This window comes from Paecilomyces variotii, assembly GCF_004022145.1.
Source record: "Paecilomyces variotii strain CBS 101075 chromosome Unknown C8Q69scaffold_6, whole genome shotgun sequence".
NCBI lineage: Eukaryota > Fungi > Ascomycota > Eurotiomycetes > Eurotiales > Thermoascaceae > Paecilomyces > Paecilomyces variotii.
In genome coordinates, this window is record NW_021167145.1 from 177422 (window position 1) to 203672 (window position 26251).

Sequence of the window (26251 nt, forward strand, 5' to 3'; positions counted from 1 at the left end):
CACAAGACAGAATATTCAATATAACAAAATTCTTTTGGAAAAGATAAGAGAAAAAGTCCCATCACCTTACGACAGCTGGATATGACGAGCAGTAAAATAGCCGTTCAAAAGATCTATTCGTGACTGCTCGAAAACAGCAGCGATAAAGGAATCCGGTCGGATCAGATAGATGTCATCCTGCACGATACACTTCTTTTCCATGTCCTCATTGAAAGGGAAATTGTCCAGTCTCACTTTCTTTTCTTGGCACCAGGCTTTTAATTCCTCTGTTGGTGTTCCGTAGATGTGAATCCGCCATTGTAATGCATCCAGGCTGATGTAATTATCAGTCGCGTCCTCCTTGCAGTAAGGTAATCGATCACCGGGTTTGATTTCTCCGGGTCCCTCTGCTTGGGACAGCGGGCTATCATAGTAGTTACGGCCGGTCTGGGAGAGGGTCCGGAAGAAGAAACTTGGCAGTGCGGAGTACGATCCTGAAGGTTGCATCAGATTAAACAACACTTCGTGGACGGTCGTCCTGACGAAGCCTTTGTCCATCACCACTGTGAAGATGTGGTCTGATGTGTCCAGCAGATTCTCCGCAAACTGTTTTCGCTCCTTCTCATAGGAATCCAGAAGGAAATCGTCCGCTTTGCCCTTCACCACAGAGGCAAGTTTCCAGGAAAGGTTTACCGAGTCGGAAATGCCCGTGTTCATCCCTTGTCCGTCTAGAGGGCTCAGGATATGTGCTGCATCTCCTGCGATAAAGACTCTGCCCTTTCTGAACCGCTCTGCAACGCGGTGGTGCACTCGATAGGTGGTAAACCACTTGACTTCATGTGTTGTCAACTTCACTTCCTTTTCGAGGATGGGTCTGACATCGTCAAACTGGGCATGCGGAGACATGTTCTCCACCGCACCAAGCACATGCACGTGTGTCCCGCCTGGGTACTGTTCGTATGAAACAACCATGATAGTGTCCTCTCCGCCGCCGAAGTTGAAATGACCTTCGCCATCCACAGGTGGTCCTGAGCCGATCAGGTCTGCCACGAAGAATGTCTGCCGGTATGGGCTGCCCATGAAGTCCACGTGCACTCCGTGACGAACTGTAGAGTGAGCACCATCGCAGCCAACGAGGAACGCTGTTTCGACAGTCTCCCCGTTCTCTTCTTGGCCAACGGTCTCTATGCTATCATCTTGGTCAACAGGGCGTATACGTGCAGTGATGTGCGTTCCATGGTCAATATGATCTAGAAACTCGACGGAGCGCTCGACGAAAACTCCCAGCGAATTCAGCTTGGCTTCCAAAATCGGCTCGTGAATGCTCTGAGGTTGAATAAATACGAACGGGTATCGAGTCAACCCCGCGCCAACGTCACGAAACGGAATTCGTACGGACTGTGCACCTTCAGTCCGTAGATTCAATACCTCTAGTCGATGCCCGCGTGGAAGTATATCATCTAGGAGGCCCAGCAGCTGGTAGAACTCAAGGGTTCGACTGTGGATGACGATGGCTCTTGAAGTCTCTGCTGTTGTCTTTTGCTTGTCGACGATACGGATTTTGATACCAAGCCGGGTGAGCGCGACAGCTAAAACGAGGCCGGTCGGTCCAGCACCAACAATGAGGACGTCTACGGCTGTCATCCTGTAGTGATAAGATGGCGGTAAATCGTAGCGTAGGCGATTTGATATTGTATCAACACGCTCAAACAAAGGCATTCATAGCTGTCAACGCCGATGAAATGCTACCTCTCTGCAGATCCAATGCGTGACTTAATCCGATGTCATGGCTCTGGGGACCTTGCAGTCTCCTGGTACGTCGGCTGGGAGCACATTCCGGTCCATTAGAGTTGAGCCACGATACTGATTTGGCGTAATGAATGACGACGGTCAGTGAACAACAACCAACGGCCATGAACTCAGTCTTACTGACCTTTTCCTCGAGACCGCGGAAGCGTCTGGACTCTGATAAGCGGAACAAAGCAACCCTACAGAGATGCCAGACCCTTCATTGAGAATCCAATATGCCAATTGTTTCCTCGTTTCCCAGGCTTCCAGGAGGCCAAGATTCCCAACTGACCGGTCTTGGGTTGAAGTATCCTTCCTGGTTCCTTCATCCATTGGGCGTATCAAGTGCAATATCAACCGCATGCATTCCGATCTTCCTCATAACTCTTCCACTCGATGTATAAGTAACCCATGTTTTCTTCAACTTGAAAGGTCCTTCTCTTCCATGCGTCACCCTCCTTCCCGCTGGGACGGATTGAATTCATGGAAAAAGCTGCAATGTTTGGTTCACGACGCTAATAGGTCCAGCAGCAGGTTATGAAACACAAACTATCAAGCTGTTCATTTCGTATTGACACTTTCTTGTGTATGTATTAGCGTCATGGGTTATCATGACCCGAGATGTCGTTCAGAAGAGGCAATAGGTTCACCAAATAGCCCCGCTATATAGGTATATAAAGCACGACATAATCAGCAGAGCAGAAATGATTAAACAATACAGCTTGACTATTTGATGAAATGAGCATGACGCTCTATCTGGATAGGATGGCAACTTGGAAGTAGCCATGTAGGAGGAGGAAAGGAATGTGCACATGACCCACCACTGGTGTGCTTAGTCAGGTAAGTACCGAAGCAAACAACGGCCGATAGGTACTGTTTAGTAGAATCGCGAAAATGATTATTAGGAACAGCATTCTATTTTACTCGTTTTTGGTCCAATAGATTAGTATTCAGCAGGCGGGAAAGGTTAGTGGAACTCCCCAAAAAGACTAGCTAACCCTGATATTGGTAGAATGGTAGAATAGAATGCATATCCTACCTAGTGCCTCTTACCTCGCTGGAGTTCGAACAAGTCTGTCCAACGGAAGGATGCCAATGTTTCATGGCGAGATGCATGGCAAAAACGAACCTAGTGATATAAACAAGTTCTGCACTCTACGAAAGCGGATATCGGACTCGCAAAGTCTTAATTATGAGACCGCAGTGGGTCCTAGCTGACTCCTCTGACAGAAGATCGCGAAATTGGCCTCTCCCGTAGATCATAAGTAGAGAGACCCGGTAGATCTCGGCGAAGTCGGGAATCTCGAATGATCTCATGATCGACGTTCGATCATCTATAGACATTTCCAACGATCCAATCAATATGCGTCGTGTTCTAGCATAGAGTATGGACGACTCTTTCCCCCAATAGAAGCTCGTGAGTTCGACCATTCTTTGCACTTTCAGCCAGCCACAGAACACAGCGAGCTGGCGGTTTCTCCATGCGACCCCCACGTTCTTCACGAACTGATCGCGAGCGAACTGTAGAATCTTAGATTTGGATCAGAGATGAACTATTGTACGTCTCCATTCTAGAACGTCCATACAGTGGTTCCCTAACTCATCGCGTTGTCAACTATCTAATACGGATAACCGGCCCCACCACCCATTGAAGTAGTAACAATGAGATTCAATCTCTAAGTTTGTCCTCTACGTACTATGTAGTAGTTCTTAGACTCTATGCTGCAGCTAGTACACATAATATTAATATGAGAACATCTATCTTCAGCTGTCGCTTCATAGTATTTGTGTAGTTCGCAGAGTAGACAGAGTCACTTCCGGATTAACTTGTCTTTAACCAATAAGAATTTGAACTAGGATACAAGTGAGGATCCTTTTCTAAAACTAAAAGGATGAGGGATTTTATCGTCATGCAGCGCTATTGCGTATTAGTGGGCCGATTTGGAATTCAATTATCTATCTACCCAGTGACAACAGAGTCGATGCGTCATGTACGTCCATCCTCTTCCTCACAGAGAATATAGTTAACAATACTACATACTCGAGCTAACATGATACGTCATATTGTAAATGACAACCCCGCTACGCACATATATAAAGGCTCTGCTTCTATGAAGGCTTTATTTACTCTTAGAGCTATCGATTCCGAGGAACACTGAGTCATCACGGACAAAGGGATCTTATCCATAGCTCTTATCCTGCTCCAAAAACACAGTTTAGTCAACCAGCAATACGATACTACAAGTATACCTAAAATATGTCGGACCGCAAGGTGGGTAGACAACCAGTTGTCACTCAAGACTAAGCGCTCTTATAATGACCGATATGTATTGACAGGCATATTATCTGCGATATGAGAGTATTGAGTCCTGGGAGAACTATGATGAAGAAGTGAACAAGTAAGTATATTAAATGATGCTGCCACAAGACCTTAATTTTCTAACCTTTTTATTTATGTATTAGGACAGTCGAAGATGATCAGGGGGGTCCTGCTATATCAACTAAGACATTGCCGCCTATCTATGTCAACTTGTAAGTATTACAGAACATACCTATATACTTCGTATATCGCATTAGATGACTTACGTTTATAATGTATGTCAGGCAACTGACAGCCGAAGCTGTTGATAAGTTGAAGGGTTTCGAAGGTGTGCTGCTTGAGGAAATACCTGAAGATGATTGAGTGATGGGTCAGGGGCTTAACAGATTGGCCATGTCTATGATACAATGAATGAAAGTATCTCCTTATACTGCAAATCTAATAGGCTAGAATTGTCATAATGCCTATTAATTGGGGTCAGACATTGTAGCTCCGCTATGCATGCAGACAGCACCGTGTTCGTGGCAGTTATAGGGACCATTGTAGACACCGGCCCAATTCGCCATCAATTGGAAAAGAGCACTACCCAAGCGTCCTGGGATGTCAACTATCCCCCCAATCACTGGTTCTACGACACCGGCGCGAGTAGAAAAGAACAGCAAGCTAATTGATATCGCGGATAAAGAGAACGAACAGATAGATGCTATCTTAGCCAAGGTCAAGCCGGCTAGTGAACACTGACCCATCACATCTCATGTGAATACCTTATTGCCATAGTGTAACATCTAGTCCCCGTGAGTACGGGACGGGTATAGACCGGATCGTGCAGCGGAAAGGAAACCTCCGCTGATTCTGTGGGTGGATTGCGGAGTTAGCCCAGATCTCCACGAATACGAACCTGTCCGCCTAGCACCCCGGGGGCGAAATAGCCCGTCGGAAGTGGTCCGCAAGATAGCTTGAGTAAGTAGAAGGATAGAGCTCCGGTAAATAACTATAGCTTTAGTATCTATTCAAATGACCAAGCGACCCTAGAACACAACTCGGGCTGTCAAGGAAAAAGGAACAGACATTGCAATTCCGGCACACAATATGGCTAGGGTAGCGGCCCCATACTCTTCGGTATTATTTCCCTGCTTTTCCTCTTGTTGTAGGCATCTGAATGACTAGAGTCCACGATAGTTTCCCTATTGGGAATACCCAACCCGCAGCTTGGACTTCTTGCACCCATCTGAAAGGCGCTCTGCAGATGACAATAAACCGACACAATCGAAAGTGCTGCTGAATGTTGTCGTCGTCGGAGCTGGGCTTGGAGGACTTGCTACCGCCATTGCCCTCGCGCGGAGGGGACACTCTGTGACTGTCCTCGAACAAGCCCCTGCATTATCGGAGGTGATACTTACTCTATTTTTTCTTTGTATTCCTCAACTTACCATGTCAATGCAGGTTGGAGCTGGCATTCAACTACCCTCGAATTCCACCCTACTCCTGCTGCGATGGGGCTGTGGACCACATCTTAAGGGACAAGTAGTGGAACCCGAGAACATCACCTTTCGAAGATGGAGCAATGGAGACAATGTCGGTTTCACCAGATTAATACCTGACTTCCGAGAAAACTTCGGAGCTCCCTATTACGTCGTCCATCGAGCTCATTTCCATGCCGCCCTTCACGAATGTGCAGTAGACCTTGGTGTCAAGGTCCAGGTGAACAGCAAAGTGGTCAGCTACGATCTGAATGCCCCATCGGTTGTGTTGGAGGATGGCCGTACTATTTACGGCGACCTAGTTGTGGCCGCAGATGGTATCAAGTCTGTTGCACGCGCCGCGGTTCTGGGAGGAGCCGACCGTCCTCCTGCTCTCACTGGATTTGCTGCCTATCGAGCGACGGTTGACGCTGCAAAAATAAAAGCTGATCCCGAGATCGCATGGCTGTTGGAAAGACCAGCGTTGAATATCTGGTATGTGGTTGCATTTCGACGACAGAACCTGTCGTACCATATACTTACTTGCACATATGAAATACAGGATTGGCGAAGACCGCCATGTCATGACATACACCATTGCTGCTGGAAAATCACTGAACATGGTCCTCTCTCATGTCGACCATACTGATCCTCAGACCTGGAAGCCAGAGGATGCAGTTGAACAAATGAGGGGATATTTTGCTGACTGGGACCCAAAGTAAGTAATAATGCCTAGTGCTTAAGAATTCAATGATAGAGATCACTAATGCCAATTTAATAGACTATTCAAGATCATCAAGATGATCGAACACACACAAAAGTGGCCCCTCTTAAGCGGCGTGTCACTCCCACGCTGGTGTGCACCCTCTAAGAAGCTGCTTATTCTGGGAGACGCAGCACATGCCATGGTCCCTTACATGTCCCAAGGTGCCGCGATGGCCATCGAGGACGGCGCTGCCCTGGCTGAGGTCATAGATCAAATCGGAACTTCCGAACAACTTCCAGAAGCACTCGACGTTTTCACCCGTGAGCGGATGCAGAGATCTGGCCAGATGCAATCAGCCAGTCTGGTGAACGGAAAGATCTGGCATTTCCCAGATGGACCCGAGCAGCAGAAGAGAGACGAAGCAATGAGGGCAGAGGTCGAAGGTAAACAGTTCCAGAGGAGTGCAAATCAGTGGAGTGATCCAGTCACTCAGTGGTGGTGTTATGGTTACGATGCTGAGAAGGCTGTGCGGGAAGCCTGGCAGAAAAGAGGGCGAGCTTCCAAGATCTAATTCGGACTAAGTGTGATCCAAGGCGACTGTCTATATCAACCTCATAATAATAGAGGTATGCTATACGTTGGTTACTTTCGAACATCACTAAAAGCTTGTAGTGTTATCTTGAATGAAGATATTGAAGTCCCTTGGTAGAAACTTCCCTATAATTTCTCTTCCTTCAATAGGTTAGAGAAAGGATAGACTACATAGTCCTATGTGAGTAGGCCTGTTGAAACGATTCTTAGCAGTGCGAATGAGCTCGCTTTATATACCGAATGATTAACCTAGATCTTGGGTCCGGAAACAGACTCGGTTCAATAATTTGATAGCTAGAACTCTACAAACAAAAAATGTCTAGTGTCAGCACACAAAGCGAAGGCCAGGTGACCTGTCAATCATCCGTTTGCAGCAGGTCCTGAATATAGGATGGAACCTACTAGATCACTAGGATCCAGATTCTTTGTATGCTATAGGAAACACGGGGAAAGAGAAGCATCCCTCTTCAACGGGACAATATCAAACTCACATTTACCATTTTCCTTTGCCGTGTGTCATTCGACACGAAAGGTGGGAGTAATACTCCTGAATCTTTTATAATAATAATAATAATATAATATCTATTTACCATCGCAAGTAACATCACAACGATCGCCTGACCATTACCTGACCATCAACAGTATCTCGATTGGACCTTTTCGATGTGCGGGATGCTTGATAGTCGGGATGCTATCTACTCGTGAATAATGATTAAGATTAATAAACTACGTATCGAATCCTTGGTAATTCGACTTATTTTGCTCCTCTTCAAATTAACTTTTAATGGTATTATCGCTGATCTTGTCGTTTAAATGTAGTCCCATCCTGATCTCGAAGGACTAGTTACGTAGGAATCATCTGATTTCTTAGATTTACACTTTCCTCCAAGAAATACAGAGTAATATATGTCCGTCGAAATATAATATGTCGTATTTTACGTGACTTTCTTCAAATGAATCTGTATTACGTGCTCTGAACATAGAGTTCTACACTTCTGTAATACGATACGCAGATTGAAAGACGTCAAAGCGAGTGGGCACTCTTACTAGTGTCTTGTTGCTACATATCTTGAGCAGGTTACGATTACGCACGGCTAGTACAGACTCTTGACAGCGAGAGCGACTTTTAGAAACGGGGAGATTTGACATACTGATCGTCAAATGCGTCATCTCGGTATTCTGACGAGGCTGGCGGTGTGGTCGGCCTGGAGATATTGGGCACGATTACTGAGGAGACTGGGAAACGATGATAGGAGAAGGGAACTGAATTTCCTGCAAACTCGCGCAAGGGCCTCCTCCCGATGGAGATAGGCAGGCGACTTGACGCGGGAAAGCTGTCAACAGTTGAGGTCGGTGAGGAGTTGGAGGATTTAATGGAATGTTGGGCTATACGTCTTTCTGGCTTCTATGTACTGTGGGTGAGCAGAATACGCAGAAGATCAGATGCCCAGCGACGTGGACAATCAATGGGCCACAGAAAGAGATAGGATCTCTTGAACCCGCATGATGGTTCGAGAACCCTGGAAAGAGGACCCTGTACGGGATGCGTTTTCCGATCCCAGATAGCATTAAGAACGCCCATAGGCAGCCTTCTTCTTCCCGCAGCCTGAGGTGCATCTTGCATATTCATCTGGCATTAAGGGTGACATCGTAACCGACATCTTCCTCGATTCCTGTATTCTGCCTGCAAGGCTGAATGGCGGTGAGACGCTTGAGCCCGTGCCGGTCCGACCATCGCGCCTCCTACATCACCAAATGGCATTCGAGAAAAGGAGTGATTAAATACAACCTGCACGAGGCGCAAATGATCTCGCTTCGAACGGCATCCAGAACGTTGTGGTCCTTGGCGAGGCTGAACCACAGGAAACGTGGTAAACGACGTCTTGACAGCGGGAGCGTAAGGAAATGATGAGCCTAGTTACCCCACACGACGGATAATGACGATCTGTGATTTCTCTCAATTTGTCAAGGCAAGTCCACTTGGATGCAGAAAGGGAGCAGGAACCAATGAGACTGCCGTAACAAGCGAGATTCTGCCATGATGCTTAACTAGACTCGCCAACGAGCTGAGTCCAAGTAAATAGTGCACGAAGCTGATAATCTCATCGGGACACGAGACAGTCATGACCATGGGACTAGTGTCGCAAGGCTAATGATGCGTAAAAAAGGCCCGGCGCCAAGGGTATCCGATAGATAGGGGCTTGTTTCATAGTCATCGGAGAAACGATGACATTTCCGTGAGTTTCGGTGATTGATAGTCTGGATAACAACTTTCTCCTCTTGTTCCTGGAATGATTAAGGGGTAATAACCAGAAGCGAAAAGGATTTGGAATTCGACAAGAGACCATCCGGCGACTCCGAAAGATTGACGATTTCTGGACGGCCGATGTTGACCAGGGTGCCAGACGACGGCGGAGTGGAGACAGCTGTCAACAACAGCACTATTGCTTTGCCTATTCGTACAGAGGATTATAGAAAGATCGTGACCCTAATTGAGTAAATCATGTAGTAACAGTAGCAGCATTGAGTTAGCAGATATGATCTTCTTGTGCAGGGGAGCCTGAGGCGGTCAGGGGAGAAATGGAGATGGTGGAGGAGGATAATTACTCCGTGGCACGGAGCACCCGCTATGGCCCTGACGCCAGTCCGTGTTTCCCCTCCCCTGATGACAGTCTTGGCGACGGGTATCTGACAGGCCCACGTGGAAAACGGTCAAGCCATAATAATATGGCACATATTATTGATGGCCCCTGCTCGATTACTCGGCCGTACGGGCAGTCCCCTGCCAGGCTTGTATGGTATGATCGTATGTAGTACGTCGTATAGATGGTCGTATCGACTAAGTAGATGGCACGACCAGGATCATAGAAACCGATTCGCGTTGGGCGTCGCATCGCGCAGACTGGATCTCCCAGGGGTAGCGATGATTGCGGTCCTGTTGAGCGAACCAGGCGACGAGCTCGCGGGATCTGCCTCGGAACGGGAAAGTCGTTTCTTCTCCACGTTGGGGCGGACAACGTGCATCGTGGACTCCATGGGGAGGGTAATCGCTAGTTCAAGGCAGATCAGCCATCAGTGCGTCCTGTGGTTGTTTTCGTTCTTCACCAGTGCCTGAGCAAGGCCTGTGCTCCAGTCCAATAGTATCCGCAGATCGATCAGGGCAATAATAACAGACAGGAATATTGTCAGGGCTAGCTTTGGCGACTAAGAACTTTAGATAGTCTAGTCTTAAGGCGTTTTGGACGGGCAACTTGAGTCTTGTCAAGTCTGAGCGGCAAGGCAAGGCAATACCTGCCTGAACAACAAGGCTGTCCAAGGCATCCATGTGGTCACTGACACCGGCGTCCTTCTCGGGCCAAACTACCGGCACCGCTGCGGGTACGCTAGTCCCGAATAGTACTTAGCAGATCTGGCCACCGAGATCCTCCGCTGGCCAATCAGAAGGGTAGACACACTCGCCGTTCACTTAGCATCTGATGATCGACCGTGGCTGCAAGAGCGTTCGACGGCAACCAGGATGAGAGAGGCTGAACCGCTGAAGGAAGAGAACCCTGCAGATAACAACGACGATCGGGAGATCCTCCATCTTCCCATCGGTCTGCGAAGGCGTCTTATTTGATCAGGTATGTCGCAACCACCAGCCAGAGGGATCCGCATATGATGGCCACGCACAAGCCTATCTACGCTCAAGTTATGGCCTCCACTGGCAGCAGTTATAGACAAGCTAATTAAATCATCCCATGCTTCCCCGGATATAGGAAGCGATATTCGCCCAATCATCAGACCTGGTTTTTAAGTTCCATCGTGACAAATTCTCACTGCCGTTCTGCCCCCCACCGTTCGACCGAAACCACACGGAAAGACTGGGCTAACCCATATCGAGAACATCGCGCGAGGCGTAACGTCTTTCTTCCCCCGTCGATCAAGCAGCAGCCCGAGAAAGCGGATGCGACCAGGACTAAGGGCAAGTCCATCGCTGTTCGTCTTGTTTTGCTCACGCCGGCGCCCCATCACGGATTCCACCGCTGCGGCGCAGGTCCTCAGCTTGTCGTCCGGGCGTTGGCACCGACATGACGGGTACGCAGAGCCCTGCGAGGAAACGAGATTTGGTATGAGTACGACTGAGGGAGTCTTTCTACGCTGTTGAACCTCGTATCACAGGTACGGTCTAACATGGTACTGATACCGCATGACTGACGGTCCATGGATCAGAGCAGGTCAGATCAGGCGCTAGTATGATTTGGTAATGGAAGTAATTTATTTCTTTCCAACGAGAATGTCCTGTGGTTTCGACAGCGATATGAAACAGCCGTCCCATAACGGTCAACTGTTGACCTCATTGTCTGGCAATAATAATAATACATAAGCGATATACTCAAAGACGTATACCTCCATACGGGTGGAGCCTAACATCAATTCCGGCCCATAATCTTTGAGAACAGCGCAGGACTCTGCCACACTTCCTCTCCAGTCTCTATCTCTCTGTCAGCGTCGCATAAGCATCCAGCCGAGCATTGATCGTTGATCGCACTCTTCTTCTCTCCACCGCCCCCTCTCTGGAGCCCTGGTTACCTCTTGGGCTCTGTACCAGTCGACGATCCGTTCTGGATCCAGAGAGTACTCTATATACAGTCTAACGGCGTGGCAACATGTTCCGTTCCTTGTTCTACAGTAATCCCAGCCATGATCCACTAGCAGACGGGATTGTAATCGCCATGGGCCATTCTCAGCGAGCGGAAAAGATTTACCTCGGCTCATTGACCAATCAGCGGTCAAGATCACCTCGCTTTTCTAGTAGCAATACTAAAACTGACCTAGAACCAGATCCCACGAACAACAAAAGGGGGCACGGATCCAGTCACATCTCCGCTCAGAGAACGATGGACAAGAGAATTTACAAGCGATGATGAAGGGCAATGTAGCGACGGGGGATCGAGAGGCGACATATGGACCTGGTAAACGCCCAAAACTCGGAGACCCCGGTAGCACGAAAGCTCCGTTCCCCGCCCTCTCGTTGTTTTATGCCGAAAGTTGCGCAACGGCTTTTTTTATAGATAGTGAAAGTGGATTTTGCACCCTGGGCCGATGCCTTCAACTCCACCCGACAAGTGGACCGTTAGCCTTGACTAACAACCGCTAAGAATCAACAGGCCAGTCAAAAGATCATGTTGGCGAGAGTCGTGCAGGGGTGGTAAATGTCAGATGGCCGGTTTCATTTAGGGACACTCTTGAAAAGTTGTTCCAACGGTGTTGAGCCTGGAACAAATCGACCTTTTCTTTTTTTTCTTGATTCCTTTCCCTCTTTCCAGGGCTTTCTCTCTCTTCCGCTGATAGCGGAAGAGAAAAATCGGAGGCGTTGGAAATTCTTAACGAGATAAACCGGATTTTATCTATCGGTACGATTATCTCGACTTTTCCATGCATTTTCATTTCAATCGAAGTCAAGATGTGGGGGGTGAAAAACAACAACGGTAAATAATAATAATAACCATAAACAATTCAAATTAAACTCAAACCCAAAAAACCAGAACAGACCCCAAAAACGACCACTTCTAAGACTAAATCGTGACATTTGGAATTATTCACGTAGGGCTAGTGGTTGTAGCTAACTAGCACCTGTACCTGTGCGGCACAGATGGCCTCCTTTTTCCGGGAGCGTTACTTACTTACTTAGCCCGCGCGTCACTACTGGTTACTACTGAAGAGGGGTCAGGGCATTCGGGGGGTTCGGGGCCATGACTTTCCCCCGCTTTATGAAATTCAATGGTAAGTACAGTAAACCCTCTCTATAACGAACCTAGCTATAACGAACTGGGTCGCCCCACTTTTATCGTCCAATAGGAGCTCCCTAAATATTCGTTATATCATGGTATAACGAATATTTTCACTTACCCTGCGCCCATATAAAATTGAAAAAAATTCGTTATAGCGTGAAATCTCTCTTCTGATTGGCTAGATCCCCACGCTATACCATTTTCAGTATGAGTGCTATAACGAATAAACACGCTATAACGAACAAAAATGCGTGTCTGAATTGATTCGTTATAGCCAGGGTTTACTGTACCAAGTAAATAATGCATATTATTACCAGTTTAGTTGGGGGCTGGGAAGAAGCAGATATTATTGAGAGTGTGTGTTCATAGCCATAGCCATAGCCACAGCCATAGGTAGAGTAGAGTAGAGTAAAGACCAACTACAGTAACTAACTAATGAGGGGATGAGGGGCACGGATACCATTTCCATCTGCATGTGTAATAATAATACTATAATCCAATGTACTCTACTGTAATTAATAAAATTAATGATGACGAATAATTACTTACTTACTTGCGATCACTTCACTAAAACATCGACTTTGAAACGAAAAGTGAGAGATATTTCCTCTCACCAACGAGAAAACATAGTTACCTACGTACATGCAGCCCAGCCCGCAGCGTAATGCAGGTCGATTAAGTATCGGGGGCGGTGAAGGCTGCACCTCAGACCCTGCTTCCGTAGCGTGCGATCTGGGCTCTCCTCTCTTACCTACTTACACTCTCTCTTTGGATTGGGGCCTGGGGGGAAATAAGAGAGATGGGCTTTTTTGCGATGCACAAATCGGATCCGCTGACCGATTGGAAAGTAGAGTGAATGGGGCATGGGATTTTTTTTTTGCCTCCCACCATCCCTTGCTTCGGGGCTCGTGTTGGCCTGCCGCATCGCCATGCCTTTGGGTTTAAATGGCTTACTCGACTCTTAACACTGTACACCGCAAATCAACGGGAGATACATTTGGAAAGTCGGAACGGTGGGAAATTCTACTGCAGATGTTCCAGGACAAGTAATCATGATAACGTATGTTTAGGTTATATTTGGTTTCATAATGCTATTGGTACAATGTCCTGGCGAGGCCAAGGAACAAAAAAGACGTTACAGGGTATTCGAGTCAAGAAGCGCTTTTGCAAACAAGGACATCGGACAGAAATAAACATAGGAAATAGACATAGGAAATATAGTAATAACTGTGCACAAACTGGGCTCAATATAAGAGGCAACCAGGTAGCACAGATTAGACATCATGGTTCCAACAATCTTGGAACCAGACAGATATTCGCTCGCGACAACAGTATAGACTGGGGTATTCGAGGTCCTTTTTTCCAAGACCTATACAGTATATATCCAGACACAGAAAATATGTACCAACGGGCTAATGATCAGACACCGAGACCTCCCGAGTTTAATCATAATCATACCACCAATATATGCGGGACAGTGAGTTAACTCCCTCCAGGCCAGACCCCATTTAGAACGCCGTGTAAAAGAAGACCCAATTGGAAATCAATTCAGCAATGAATCGAGGCCCATGCGTGAGTCCCGACTCGGGGCGGCGGCTCCACATCGAGGCTCCTCCGAAGGTCCGGTCCAGGAATTCGATAGCGAGCTAGAGCGCTGGTGAGTGACAGGCGATGGCAAGCTAGGTCCCCAGCGCGGGAACAACGGTGCGTCCGCCCATTGCTCCGCAGTCTTGGTGTGTTCGTCGCGGAATTGCAAAGCAGGCAGGCTGCCCCTTCGTAGCTCTCCATAGCTGGAGCGGGTGTCGACAGGAAGGGGCAGGAGCTGCGGGGAGGGAAGAGTGCGGGGCGAAGCGGAAGAGATGGAACTGCGGTCAGAAACCATCGATGGTGCGGTGCTTGATGCCTCAGAGAATGCTGGTGAGGTCATGGATGGCTCGATCGGACGGGCAGAAGCCGGGAAGGTGAAGATAGGCGACAGGCGGCGCGGGTTGTCCATGACGGTAGACTCTCTCCTCTCGTAGGAGGGCGAAGAAGCACCCGAGGGGATAGGCGAGAGGTTGACCGAGGCAGAGTCAATGTTAATCTTGGGAGAAGTCGTCCAAGACAGACGCGGGCTGCGCATCGAGGCACGAGGGTAGGGCGCTTCGATTCTGCCACTGTATGTTCGGGAGGCAGAGACAGGGACTCCTCTCCTCTTGCGGTTCATGCTGCCATTCCACCAGTTCTTGACTGCGTTATCGCTGCGGTTGCCCAATCGTCGGGCGATCTCAGCCCAGCGCTTGCCCATCTCGTTGACCATGCGCTCAATCATCAGTCCTTCCTCGTTGGAGATGGGCTCGTGGTTCAGAGAGGGCTTCAGGTTCTGGTGGAATCTCTCTCTGCATTGCTTGGGCGAGCGGTAGCGCATGTGCTGGGAAATGCGAACCCAGTTGTTGGGTCCTTGTTCGCGCACCAGCTGCAGAAGTGCCTGGTCCTCTTCAGGGACCCAAGGCCCACGACGGTGTGCGGGAGCCATAGCTATGAGTTTGACTTGTAGGGTTTCTAGATTGGAGCTGGATGTTTATTAGCACTTTGTCCAAGGGTGTAGACACCGCCTCCAGTAGTGGCGAACTTCTGGCAATGTCTCCAGGCGAACCAGAATGCGCTGGGATTGCCCGAGCAGGGAGGGGTAGACGAGGGCCAAGGCAAGTTCGAGCTTACATCAAGAATGTATGGTATGGACAAAGAATTCACTTCGAGTGTAGAGATGGATAGATGGGATGGAGTTGAAGTGACAAATAGTCTGCAGGGAAGTGGGAGTCTAGAAGGATGTCTGGAAGAAAGGATTTGTCGGGGTGGAAGTCTGGAAGAATATATGGAATTCAGAGGAGCAGGCGTCGAGTAGATATGCACACGAGAGGATCCCTTGGGAGGATGCAGCGGGAGGAGACTAACGCTTCGTCGTACCACGCTATGGGGAAACAATTCCAGATCTCAGATCTTCGGCCTGACAGCTCTCAGCAAACAGAGTGGGTAAGGTATATCAAATCATTGTAGCTAGGGTGTGGCTGTTCGCGATAATAATGCAGCCGCCATGGGATAGAGTGGACACAAGTGGGTTTCGCGGGTTGGCGGAAAAAGGGCTCGATGGGCCCCCAGATTAGCGTAACAAAAGGGTATTCCGGCCTCTGCTTTTCGGACCCATCTGGTACGGGCCAGGGTGATAAGGTGGTAACTTACTACCATACTACTACTAGTAGTAGTGACCCTGCTGCTAGAATAATAGTACAATTGGTACAGTAGTTATCGCAAGATCGTGGGGATCCTAGCCCGAGTTGGTACGAGCACGACATAACTATGTATGTATCCAGAAATTCGCCGGGAACTGTATTATTTCTTACACCCTCCCCGTAATTTATATTAACCCGGGGCGTCTGGCACTCTGGGTCTTCTGGGTCTTGTCTGCTGGGTCTTCTGTAAGAATTTGTCCGGCCATGACACTGTCGGCCACTCCGTCAGTCTAGTCTAAGTGACACGCCGTCAGCCATACACCCCTGCTTAGGTTGTACTGTACATCCCATCTATCCATGTGGAAATGGTTGTTTTAGGAGCCGAAAGTAGTGTACTCTTTTGAGGACTGAGCGTAGTTAGCAGTCCTAGAGGCGTTTTGGCCCTATGGGTTTCAGCTCTTTCGAATTCGGGCGTGTTTACGACACTTGGACCTCGTACGGGAACCTGACAAACAGGGAGGGATAAGTAGTTTACCATCATTGCTGTGTGAATAATACAGAGCACTCGACTGGAGGGCGTAATTTACCGAGAATCATCATAATGGTAATATTAAAACAACAGCCGTCTTGCGCTGAAACATACCTCGGGATGCCGCGGTAATGGTATTGTAATAAATAAGTGGCTTGTGACTAGAGTGGCTCATGCAATATTCCCGAACTTCTTCGAGGCAGATCTGTCATCCGCTGAAACGATCCCTACCTAGCGTCAAGATCGCAGGCCTCAATGAGGGGTGCACCATCGATTCATTGGCAGACAACTGCATACCAGAGCAGCAAGTCTGTTAGACCCACTGGACATGCTGGCAAGCAACAATCGAGCTCAATTATTGTTATTGTTGACTTGTTGGGGTGTCATTCTGCGAAATATTATTACCTCGGATCCCTATCCGGGCGGTTCGCACACAATCGAGATCGTTACTCTTTTTGGGCCTTACTATGCTTGGCACTGTCAGCCAGCCATGAGAGCCAGCATCGCTCCACTGATACCTCATCAACGCCAGTAATTCTTTGCTACTATTACTATCTGCTGTTAGATAGTTGACAGTACCTCAGGTATGGGGTCTGAGCCCCTTGAGGCTCAGGGGATTTCGCTCGGCCGGACGGTTGTTGTCATGATTGTCCCTTGGCTGGCGATCAGCTCTGCCCTGTGGCGCTTACGGAGATCTTACACAATACAATCTTCCTCATTCCAGAAGACCTTAGTTGACTATTGGCGCGCTTACGACACTTTCCAGATTGGGACAGACTCTCTCTTCCCTTCATACTCCTCTCATGACTCCTTGTGGCTTCAACACAGAGGATTGCAGCTGTGGCTTATCAACGGATTCCCTTTCATTTCGATCATAGTCCAGACGCATAGTTTCATGATCAAGGTTTGCCGTTTCCTGTCTCCCACTTATTAGCCGCTCGTATCCTCAGCCGTGCAATTGTCGAATATCGCACAAGCCATAAACTGCGCCACAGATCGAATTGGATCTCATATTTTCTGATACTTTATGACAATCCTGGATCGCTTGTCATGAGGCTTAACCATTTCTGGTAACGTTACATAACCGCCTTCTTCAGCTCTCCTGTTCAAACAAGCAGTAATATACTTCTGCTAGCAGCGGTACCGCGCGGAACATATTTGTCACGCTTGGCGATCAAAATCTCCTAGTCGAAATTTTCCCCATCTTGCTCCTGACTCCAGGAAAGAAAACAAGCCGCTGTCAATGCACGTCAGTATCTGTCATCTGTCCAGCAGATCCATCGTCGCTCCTCCGCAAAGCCGAGTTGACGGACTTGACGTTTGGAACCATTCCTGTCAAAACAGCCTATGTACCGTATCGCCTGTCGGCTCGAGCCGCCAGTAGCCATCTATCCAGATCACCATATACAAACAAATGTCGAGGACGTCACCACATATTGGTCCTACCGTCTTCCTCCAGAGCGAGTTGGGCGCATGTCGGTACTATAATTGTCTATTGGACACTTATCAAACACACCGCCCTGCTCATACAATCCCTTTTTTTTTATGGTTGCATTATCTGAAAACGGCCTGCAGGTCGCAAAGAAATGTGGTTCTCCCGGGGACAGTCGTTTCAGGAGATCGCCTCTATGATCTCCTCCGCGATTGGTATATCATAATTGTAGGACGCGTGTTTTCAAATGTGGGGATGGAGTGGAGCAGGAAGCAAGCAGCAGCAGAGTTCTCAAACGGTCGTTCCGTATTATTATACGCGGTGAACACCGATGCAAGATTTGTTCCAGATAACTTCCGATTAAACTCGTTCAGCACTTGAGCATAAAGATATTTTCTTTCAGGTCCTTAGATATATACCTTCTATATTCTGTAGCCGTGTCTGAAAATGGCCTCGGTGCGGTGTTCAAGACAAGCTCTCTTGTAGATACATACTTCAACTGATTTCCGGGGAACTGACTGCAGCAGCAGCATACGATGTTACGTACAGACTACTATGTCGCCAAGTCATTGGAGGGGACCAATGCTTCCAAAACGAGCGTTGACGCTACTATGCGCGGTCAGGGGATAAGCGTCTATACACATTGCCCGTTTTTGGCATCTCGATAGAATTGAGTTTCAATGCTGACAAAAACTTCCTGATCTCAAGTGGGTCGGGCGTTTATATTACTTCCCCCGGTCTTGGAACGTTGACAAACTATAAGTGGTCGGAAGCCCACGCTCAGTTTTTTTCTATTAGTACTCCTTTGCGCTATGTCCTCCAGATTATTATTAGAGGCTACGTCTTATTATTATTATTATTATCAGGACGAGATAACTGGCCAGTAGTGTACGAGAGTAGCGACATGAACTTGCACCACCTCGAGGATCCGGGGGGCTATTATTCATGACTTTGAGTGGGCAGCCACATAAACTTACCGGAAACCTGGGCCATGGTCGATTCCCAAACCTTACCGGTTTCGACGCCAATAGTACGATATGGTCCCAAGTCTCGACCCCCCTCCCCTCCCCGATCTTCCTTTAAGGCTAGTTATTGAGAGACGTCAGCCATCAGCACCTACCAGCAAGCGCACCCAAACTTACCTACCAGTGAGAGATCGTGTGGGGGAATTATTATTATAGGGGGACAGTTGCTTTGAGCTTGAGCTTCCCCCATGAAGCCACCTAAGTAGGAGATAGGCTCAATTGTGTCTAGTTATTATGTCTAATCCTCCGTCAGTGCGCAATCTGATTGGAAACATGTCCACTTCAAGCTCAGACGGTAATGGTATATGGGTTAGCGTTGATCATTCGATCCCAAATTCCGCCAGCAAGGAACCTCCAAGCAGTCCGCGTCTGATAGTCGTATTCGATAATATTGACAGCCGTTACCATGATCAAGTTTTTAACTATGATCGTCGGGCGGGAAAAAAAAGGAAAAAGAAAAAAAAAAAACAGTGGCGGTGCATTTTTCTCCTCGGAACCTGCGAAACATATTGTATCAGGGATCGGCATTATTGAAATATTGATTGAAGTTTAAAACGAAACGGAAATCGAGGCTGACGTTTTTTGTCATTATGGGTCCCTCAGCGGCTAAGTTAGTTAGTATGTGGCGGTGCGATGTTGTACTACAGTACTACTCTTAAGGCGAAGAAGAATAATACCATAACCAAACAGACACCAGCCTTACTAGTCTGAAATACGAGACGGACCGGCATGCTTCGATGGTTGTAAAGTATGGTACGTATGGAATTTCCATCTGTGGCTCAACAGGACTTCTGTCTCAGCCACATCTTCACAATACCATACGGCCTGCCCGTTGGACCTATTTTATTTCCATGGTACAGAAAAGTGATATGGAAAGTTTACCCTCCCCGAGGCTGATATGTTGCGAACCATCGGAATTTTGGCATACGAAACACTGACCTACGTAGTACTAGACAAGGACCTAGTTCTGTTTTCCACGGAATCTATTGTCTTCGAAATTGGGCGGGCTCGTGCATCGCATCACTTCTGGGACAACAGCGGAATATCACTCAGAAAACCGTTCTCTGTCGTGAAGTTAGTTAACTACTTACCCATGATGCTTCCAAATCATGTTTCAATAATGGCATAGCAAGGGTCAGGGGTATCAATGTCGTGCACTGAGCCAGGCAGGGGGGGAAGAGGAAGATCGGACTGCGATCTCACGTGGAGAGCACGCCCGTGCTCGCGCCAAATATTAACGCTTGGACCAAAAATGCGGCACACGCCCTATAGGATGATCGCCGCCCTTATTCCAAATACCATGCAGAAACCCTCAGGGCTCCCTTATCGTGTGCAGGGGAGGAGTTGACAGGAACCGTTCGCTCCCCGATCCAGCATAGTCGACCGGCCTCACGGCTCTGGAGCGTGCAATCCCGTTGATGATCCTATGCAGGATGGAAGTGCCCCGAGCCGTTGGGTCCCAATCTCTGCGTAAAAGGTCTATCTATATCATATTTTCTCCCTTCTCGACGGTCCTCGACATCTTCCAATTTCGGTTCTTCTACCTCTTACTCCAGACTACCCTTAGGATATCAGAAAGATCAAGAGAACACAAGAACTCGCAGACTTACATCGAACTCTGGATGCCCGGCGTGTGGATGGCAGCTCGGGGACCATTCAGATTTCCCCATCAGGTTCCCGATTTGCCGGCGGCTTGAAGCGCCCTGCACTACTCGTGTAATGACAAATACTACATCCCAACCTTACTAGCGCCGCATTTGGCTCAGACGCACTGGCCAACCAAACCCTCGGATCCCGCTTCGCTTAAATGCTCCTTGTCCCTATGAACGATGATAGGTACCTGCGATAGTGATGTCTATGTCTTCCAATGAAACGTCGAGTCGCGGTGCGAACCCTGCCCTCGAGTCTGAAGTCATGGAGGATGGCCTGATCTGCCCGGCTTACAAGGATGTCGACGTCGATCGCGAGATCACCGAGCTTCTCCAGATTCCAAATGTCCTTTTAGTCCTTCGATCTGACCGAACTATTGAATTTTGTGGGCCAGATACCATCATATCGGTGACTCCGTCAGCGAAGGAGCCAACTCTCAACAGCTCGGGCTCTGCGTGTCGGTCTTCCCCCGCAGGCCTGCCGACTCTGCAAGAAGTGCTCTTAGAATGGGAGTAGTAGTAACTTTAAGCAGTTAGAGCTCTCAAAGGACTGTGATATGGGAAAGGATCCCCTTACTCCGTAGTACTGACCGGTTCCTAACGGCCCCACGCATTTCGAGTGCTTCCAAATCACTTTCGGGTTCCACCAGCCCTGCCAGCCAACAGAATAAGTTGATGACAAGGGTCTCGCTCTCAGGCCAAACGCCCGGAGAAACTCAATCTGGACGGTATAAACTCAATCTCAAAATGGTTCCCGGGGGAAAGGTACAGGCGTACGCACCCCGTCCCGGCCATCCGCTAACGGGGACCCTCGCAACTCTGAAAGCCTGTGCAGAACGGATTTCCGATGTGCTCACTGTGCTCACTGTGCTCCCCGCTAGGACTCGTAGCGTCTGCGGGGACTTTTGGTGAAGTCGTCGAAATGACAGGTATCGTCACTGAATCCTCCCTTAGCTCTACAATCGAGATACTGCGGCAGGAAGCGGGGACTGATATTATTATTCCTGTGGACATCGCCGTAACGCAGGCAAGCACTAGCTATTTCCGGGCTCTCGCATTCTTGATAAGTGAGGATCCATCGACAGAAGGAGTAATGGATGTCGTAACTTGCGAAAGGTCCAGGGACCGGTGCAGCTTGATACGAGACCGCATGGGACGCCAAGCTGTTCCCGACACAGAAAAAGCAAGCGAGACCGATGACCATGACTTGTCCAGGCCGTTGATATGAGGCTGTGCATACATCTGTGGCTTGATGATGTGGCACAGAACAATGTGCTCTGTCTCTTCCGCTGGACCCAATTCGACCCTCTTTTTCCCTTCCCGCGCCTCCACCATCTCGCCTCGTCATCTGCAGCTGAACACATGAAGTTCCAGCGACTGAGTCCCAAAAAAGGGTTTACACACACTCTCTCTGGTCGCACTGTATCGATGCAGCCATAAAGATCTTCATAACGGGAATGGGACCTGTCGTTTGCAAGCTCCAGATGTTTCCACGGTTCAGTTACAGTACTACGAAAGTCTCCGACAGGAATTGGGCTCTCCCTCTGACTTTTGTTTCTTGCCTTTACCTTGCCTATCTCAACTTTCCGGAAATGGATGATAGGACGGCAGATAAGGTATCAGATATCCCATACCTGTGGTGTTATTATCTCAGAGAGCGGTCCACACATCCCTCTTGTTGGGCATACAGCATTGGACGATACTCTCACCATCACATTAGTAGACATGCCGGCTTTGTGATACCTTCATACCTATCCCCTTGGTTGACAGCTGAAGACATAACGTCAGAGAAGAGAAAACTTTACATTATATCTGTCTAATGCTGACGCAGGACAGTGTAAGCATGCCAGGATAACGCCTTTGCACGGTGGAAACGACTGACCCAAGGCGCGCTCATCTGCTGTATCTGAACCTCTGGGAAGTATGACAAGGGTTGGAGTCAGCTATGTTGACAAAAACAGCTAACGGTAAGAGAGGTAGCCTTGGCTCCGTGTTATTCGGGCTGTGTTTTTGGGGCGGGTGTTCCTTATTTTTCGCTATATCCAACCTGCCCAGTGTATGCTGGCAGAAAAAGTGGTACCAGCAATAGAGTAAGTTTTGGTATTGTTCTGGCCCGTTCTGGCTCGAGTCCTATGGTATTGGGATACAGTAACAGCTGTCATTCACGGGACCCTTCAACATGGGACCTGGGCTGTGTGATCTGGGAGGACAATGTCACGACAATGAACAAGAGTTAGGATAAACACATCGGTTGGCATCCGTCCCTTCTGTTGTTCTTGTGGGCTTGATGTTTTCCTCACCTTCATATATCGATCCTGGTATTGATATACGTGCTGATGTGCTCTTATCTCTGAGAATAAAAGTATATGCAACTCAAAGGCGAGGATACACATGCTCTTCAACAGCTTCTGAACGAGATCAACCATCACAGCGGAAATATGCACAGAAAAGAAAGTCCGCTCCCCCGGGTGTTTAGGACGCAATCAATGGCTCACCTACGCCTGTGCCATAGGAAGACTAGAGAAGAGTACTATCTTCTGTCTGAATATGTTCCTTTCGGCCCAAGTGAGGGAAACGAATAAAGGTGCAAGATCAGATAAGTCACGGTGTACTTGCCGCAAATTGTATACATAATAGTACCCTCCTGGGAGGTTCAAATGCACTATACCAGCGTCATGTCATAGTAGAAGTTTACCCCGTACTCGAGCAAAACTAGAGAAATTCGGCAGTTTTACAATCAGTTGCCTCTTCTTATTCCTATCTCCCTCCTTTTCTGCACAGCACTACCTACTTCCTATGCTGGAAGCCTACTCACTGTTAGAAGCAGTAATTAGCAGCTGGTGATACTTCCTTCGACGTCCCATATGGGATGACGCCTTGACCACAGTCTATGGTCAATTCGGCCCGCATGTGACTAGGTAACTAGAAGGGGCCAACCTAAAGTAACTTAGTTCTGGATAATCGACTCCTGTTGCCATTCTAAGATGACCGATATCTGCGAGATATAGAATAGGACCCGATTATCTCCAAGGGGTGCAGCATCACTAATAAGCTGATATGAGGGCAATACATTTACTTTTGTCTCGTTGGTCGAGTGACCTGAGCATTTCAGTTAACCTCTCCGTATCTACTCCATGTGACCTGAACAGGGAGGGGCTGTATCGTTTTTGGTAGCATACTTGAGAAGTTGAGTAGTGGCTCCTCTGATCCTGCTCTCTGCTTTTCTTTTTCTTCCTCTGTGACGTATTCTGTCCGTGTCGGGATTCTTGACCTATGAATCGTGTTATATTCTGGCGATCTTGTAGTGAAAGAATGGAAGTCTTCCTACGAATGTGTATGGAATGGTTGAGAGTATGGTGTGTTGATACTTGATATATATTTTAGTTCTGGCAAGCTAAAACGCTGGACTCGTGAACAATATTTCTCTCGAACGAACCTCAAGCCTTCATGCCTTTGAAGTTAGTCTAATATCACCGTGGCCTTTATACCACCCCATCGATTACATTAATCTCAGTTTATCATCGCATTAGACACAGGTAGAGCTCGTGAAGCCTTCCAAGCAAGTAGAGACATCTCCGATTCGGCAAGGTCACTCCGCATTCGCCCGCGCTTGTCCGAATCGGGTCGGCAAAGTCTCCAGCTGCGCAGCTCCATCATCCGCCGAGTTCAACGAGTACGGCAAATTCATTTCAACCACACTCTCAGCTTTGTGTTAGATTGGTATTTCTTATCTATATATTTGGTACTATCACTTGAGCTGGCTCGCTGTCATCTAATACACACCCTACCGCTTGCCATTCTCCAGCGCTGCAGCTATGGAAGTGGCCAGCGCTCAACAACATTCCCTCAACCACTCTCAATATCAAAACGATCCCAACATCACCTCTAACACCATGGATACCACAATGGACATTGATATGGACCTCGACCTAGGCCCGCTTCCAGAACCGGAGGCCATTGAAACTGTGAGATACCAGACGCGACTGCGCCGTGCCCATGACCGTGATCTAATATGTTACAAACAGGAACCAGCACAGGCGACTGTTTTTGCCGAAGAAGGTGCAGTAGATCACCTCGAGGAAGAAGCGACATATGAGAAAGTCCATGTTCGAGGAGTGGATGAGTTGACTACCGATGACATCAAGCGATTCGCGACGGAACATTTCCACGTCGAGGAACCAAGTCGTATCGAATGGATTGACGACACGTCGGCTAATATTGTTTACTCATCGGTGGAAGTTGGCTTACAAGCGCTGGCTGCACTCACTCAGGTTGGAGTGGAGGACGCATCGGCGCTGCCATCTCTGCGATTGCGCAGCGCAAAGACCCTGTCGAGCCATCCGGACTCTGTCCTGCAAGTGCGGTCGGCTGTCAAGACCGACAGGAAGAGGCCACGGGCGCATGAAGCGAGTCGTTTCTATCTGATGCACCCTGAGCATGATCCGAGGGAACGGTTGCGCCGGGAGCTCTCGAAAAGGAGGCACCACGGCAAAAGGGACGATAGTGAGGGTGACTACACACGGCGGCGATTCGATGACCGAGAACATCGTCGCCGGAGAGACAAGGGCGAAGAAGAAGGATTTGGTGCAGGCATGTATGATGACGAACCCGCAGACCACTCGGATGCAGACAGAGGACGCGGTCGGTCTCGTCCTGGCAGGCGGGCGGAGTTGTTCCCTGACCGTGATAATGAGTCTGGGCGTCTCCGTGGCCGCAGTGCTTCTCCAGGCCGTGACCTGCTAGACGAGGAAAGCAGAAATGATGGCGACCGCCACAGACGATTCCGTGAGCGCTCGCCTCAGGTGTCTCGTCGGAATAAAGGCAGGGAGCTATTTCCATCCAATGGAAGTGACTCAAGTTCGCGAGAGCTCTTCCCCAATAAGACGGCTTCTGCATATATCAAGAAGGAATTGTTCCCGACCAAAAGCGCCAGTAATCATCGTCGGTCCGATGCGTTTGATGCCGCGGACGAGACGGCGGAATCCTTGGCGAAGCGAATCACTGTTCCGCTCGTCGACGGAGCTCAAGATCAGAATACCTCAGGCCGTAATGCCAATGTCGAGCTCTTCCCGCAGTCTGGAGACAATGGTGTCAGTATCCGGGGCGCTGCGGCCCAAGCGTCGGGGTTGTCTATTCGTGGCGCAGCGAACGGATTGTCGATCAAGGGTCGAGGTGCCTCAGTCCGGGAGTTATTCCCATCGAAGTACAGTAACAACGCGGGAAAGGAACTGTTTACTGACAAGCTTGAAGGAAGAGGAGGCCGGCGTCGCAAGGCGGAGGATATGTTTTCCTGATGAGCATGGGGTCACGAGCTTCACATAATTGCATACATCAAATTCAGTGACGTGCTGGTTCAGTGACATCTGCTAGAGCATATTGCCAGCTCATTAAAGGAGTTCTGGGATTTGGTTCATGATACTATTTCACGATTCGAAGCTAAACTGGGTGGGGAAAGAAAATACCTAAAAGCCCTTAACGACTTTGCCTTTAATAGATTCCCAAGTATGATAAATGATGATCTCTGCATCGGATTCCTTTCTTGTTAGATCTTGTAGTCCGGGCACATAGAGCCTTTCTAACTCGTAGTAAGTTTACTGTACTCGAACCCCATTCGGCCCCGCGATTGGGTGCGCGGATATCAGTAATCACCATCTACCTAACTTAACAACATCCCGCGGATTCTCTCCGCAATCTATCAAACAGCAACAATTTCCTCCTTACAATAATACACTGAAAGCACTACAACCCAAAGAGAAGAGAAGAGAAGAGAAAAAGAAAAGGATAGACAT

At 48.5% G+C, this 26251-nt stretch overlaps 5 protein-coding genes across 5 annotated transcripts; 2 read left to right on the forward strand and 3 right to left on the reverse strand.

The window, feature by feature from the left end:
• Positions 1-66: 66 nt before the first annotated feature.
• On the reverse strand, positions 67-1623 carry C8Q69DRAFT_403064 (putative FAD binding monooxygenase; the record flags this gene model as incomplete). The annotated part of the gene is made up of 1 exon (XM_028627985.1): positions 67-1623. One exon carries the CDS (start codon positions 1621-1623, stop codon positions 67-69), a length of 1557 nt encoding a protein of 518 aa, XP_028484518.1.
• Positions 1624-4851: 3228 nt separating this feature from the next.
• On the forward strand, positions 4852-6896 carry C8Q69DRAFT_468038 (salicylate hydroxylase). The gene is made up of 6 exons (XM_028630667.1): positions 4852-5047; positions 5120-5206; positions 5267-5476; positions 5531-6042; positions 6110-6265; positions 6329-6896. The coding sequence occupies exons 2-6, from the start codon at positions 5177-5179 to the stop codon at positions 6822-6824; spliced, it is 1404 nt and encodes a 467-aa protein (XP_028484519.1). The 5' UTR covers positions 4852-5047; positions 5120-5176; the 3' UTR covers positions 6825-6896.
• Positions 6897-9331: 2435 nt separating this feature from the next.
• Positions 9332-10520, reverse strand: C8Q69DRAFT_273009 (hypothetical protein). Its single transcript, XM_028626819.1, has 4 exons — positions 10300-10520; positions 10136-10227; positions 9950-10048; positions 9332-9894 (listed from the first exon to the last, which is right to left on the reverse strand). The coding sequence occupies exons 2-4, from the start codon at positions 10163-10165 to the stop codon at positions 9472-9474; spliced, it is 552 nt and encodes a 183-aa protein (XP_028484520.1). The 5' UTR covers positions 10166-10227; positions 10300-10520; the 3' UTR covers positions 9332-9471.
• A 3612-nt stretch (positions 10521-14132) lies between these two features.
• On the reverse strand, positions 14133-15279 carry C8Q69DRAFT_273112 (putative MYB family conidiophore development protein FlbD). Its single transcript, XM_028626820.1, has one exon. It carries the CDS (start codon positions 15131-15133, stop codon positions 14162-14164), a length of 972 nt encoding a protein of 323 aa, XP_028484521.1. The 5' UTR covers positions 15134-15279; the 3' UTR covers positions 14133-14161.
• Positions 15280-23993: 8714 nt separating this feature from the next.
• C8Q69DRAFT_468082 (hypothetical protein) lies at positions 23994-26023 on the forward strand. Its single transcript, XM_028630668.1, has 2 exons — positions 23994-24427; positions 24488-26023. Exons 1-2 carry the CDS (start codon positions 24278-24280, stop codon positions 25754-25756), a joined length of 1419 nt encoding a protein of 472 aa, XP_028484522.1. The 5' UTR covers positions 23994-24277; the 3' UTR covers positions 25757-26023.
• The last annotated feature ends 228 nt before the right edge of the window (positions 26024-26251 follow it).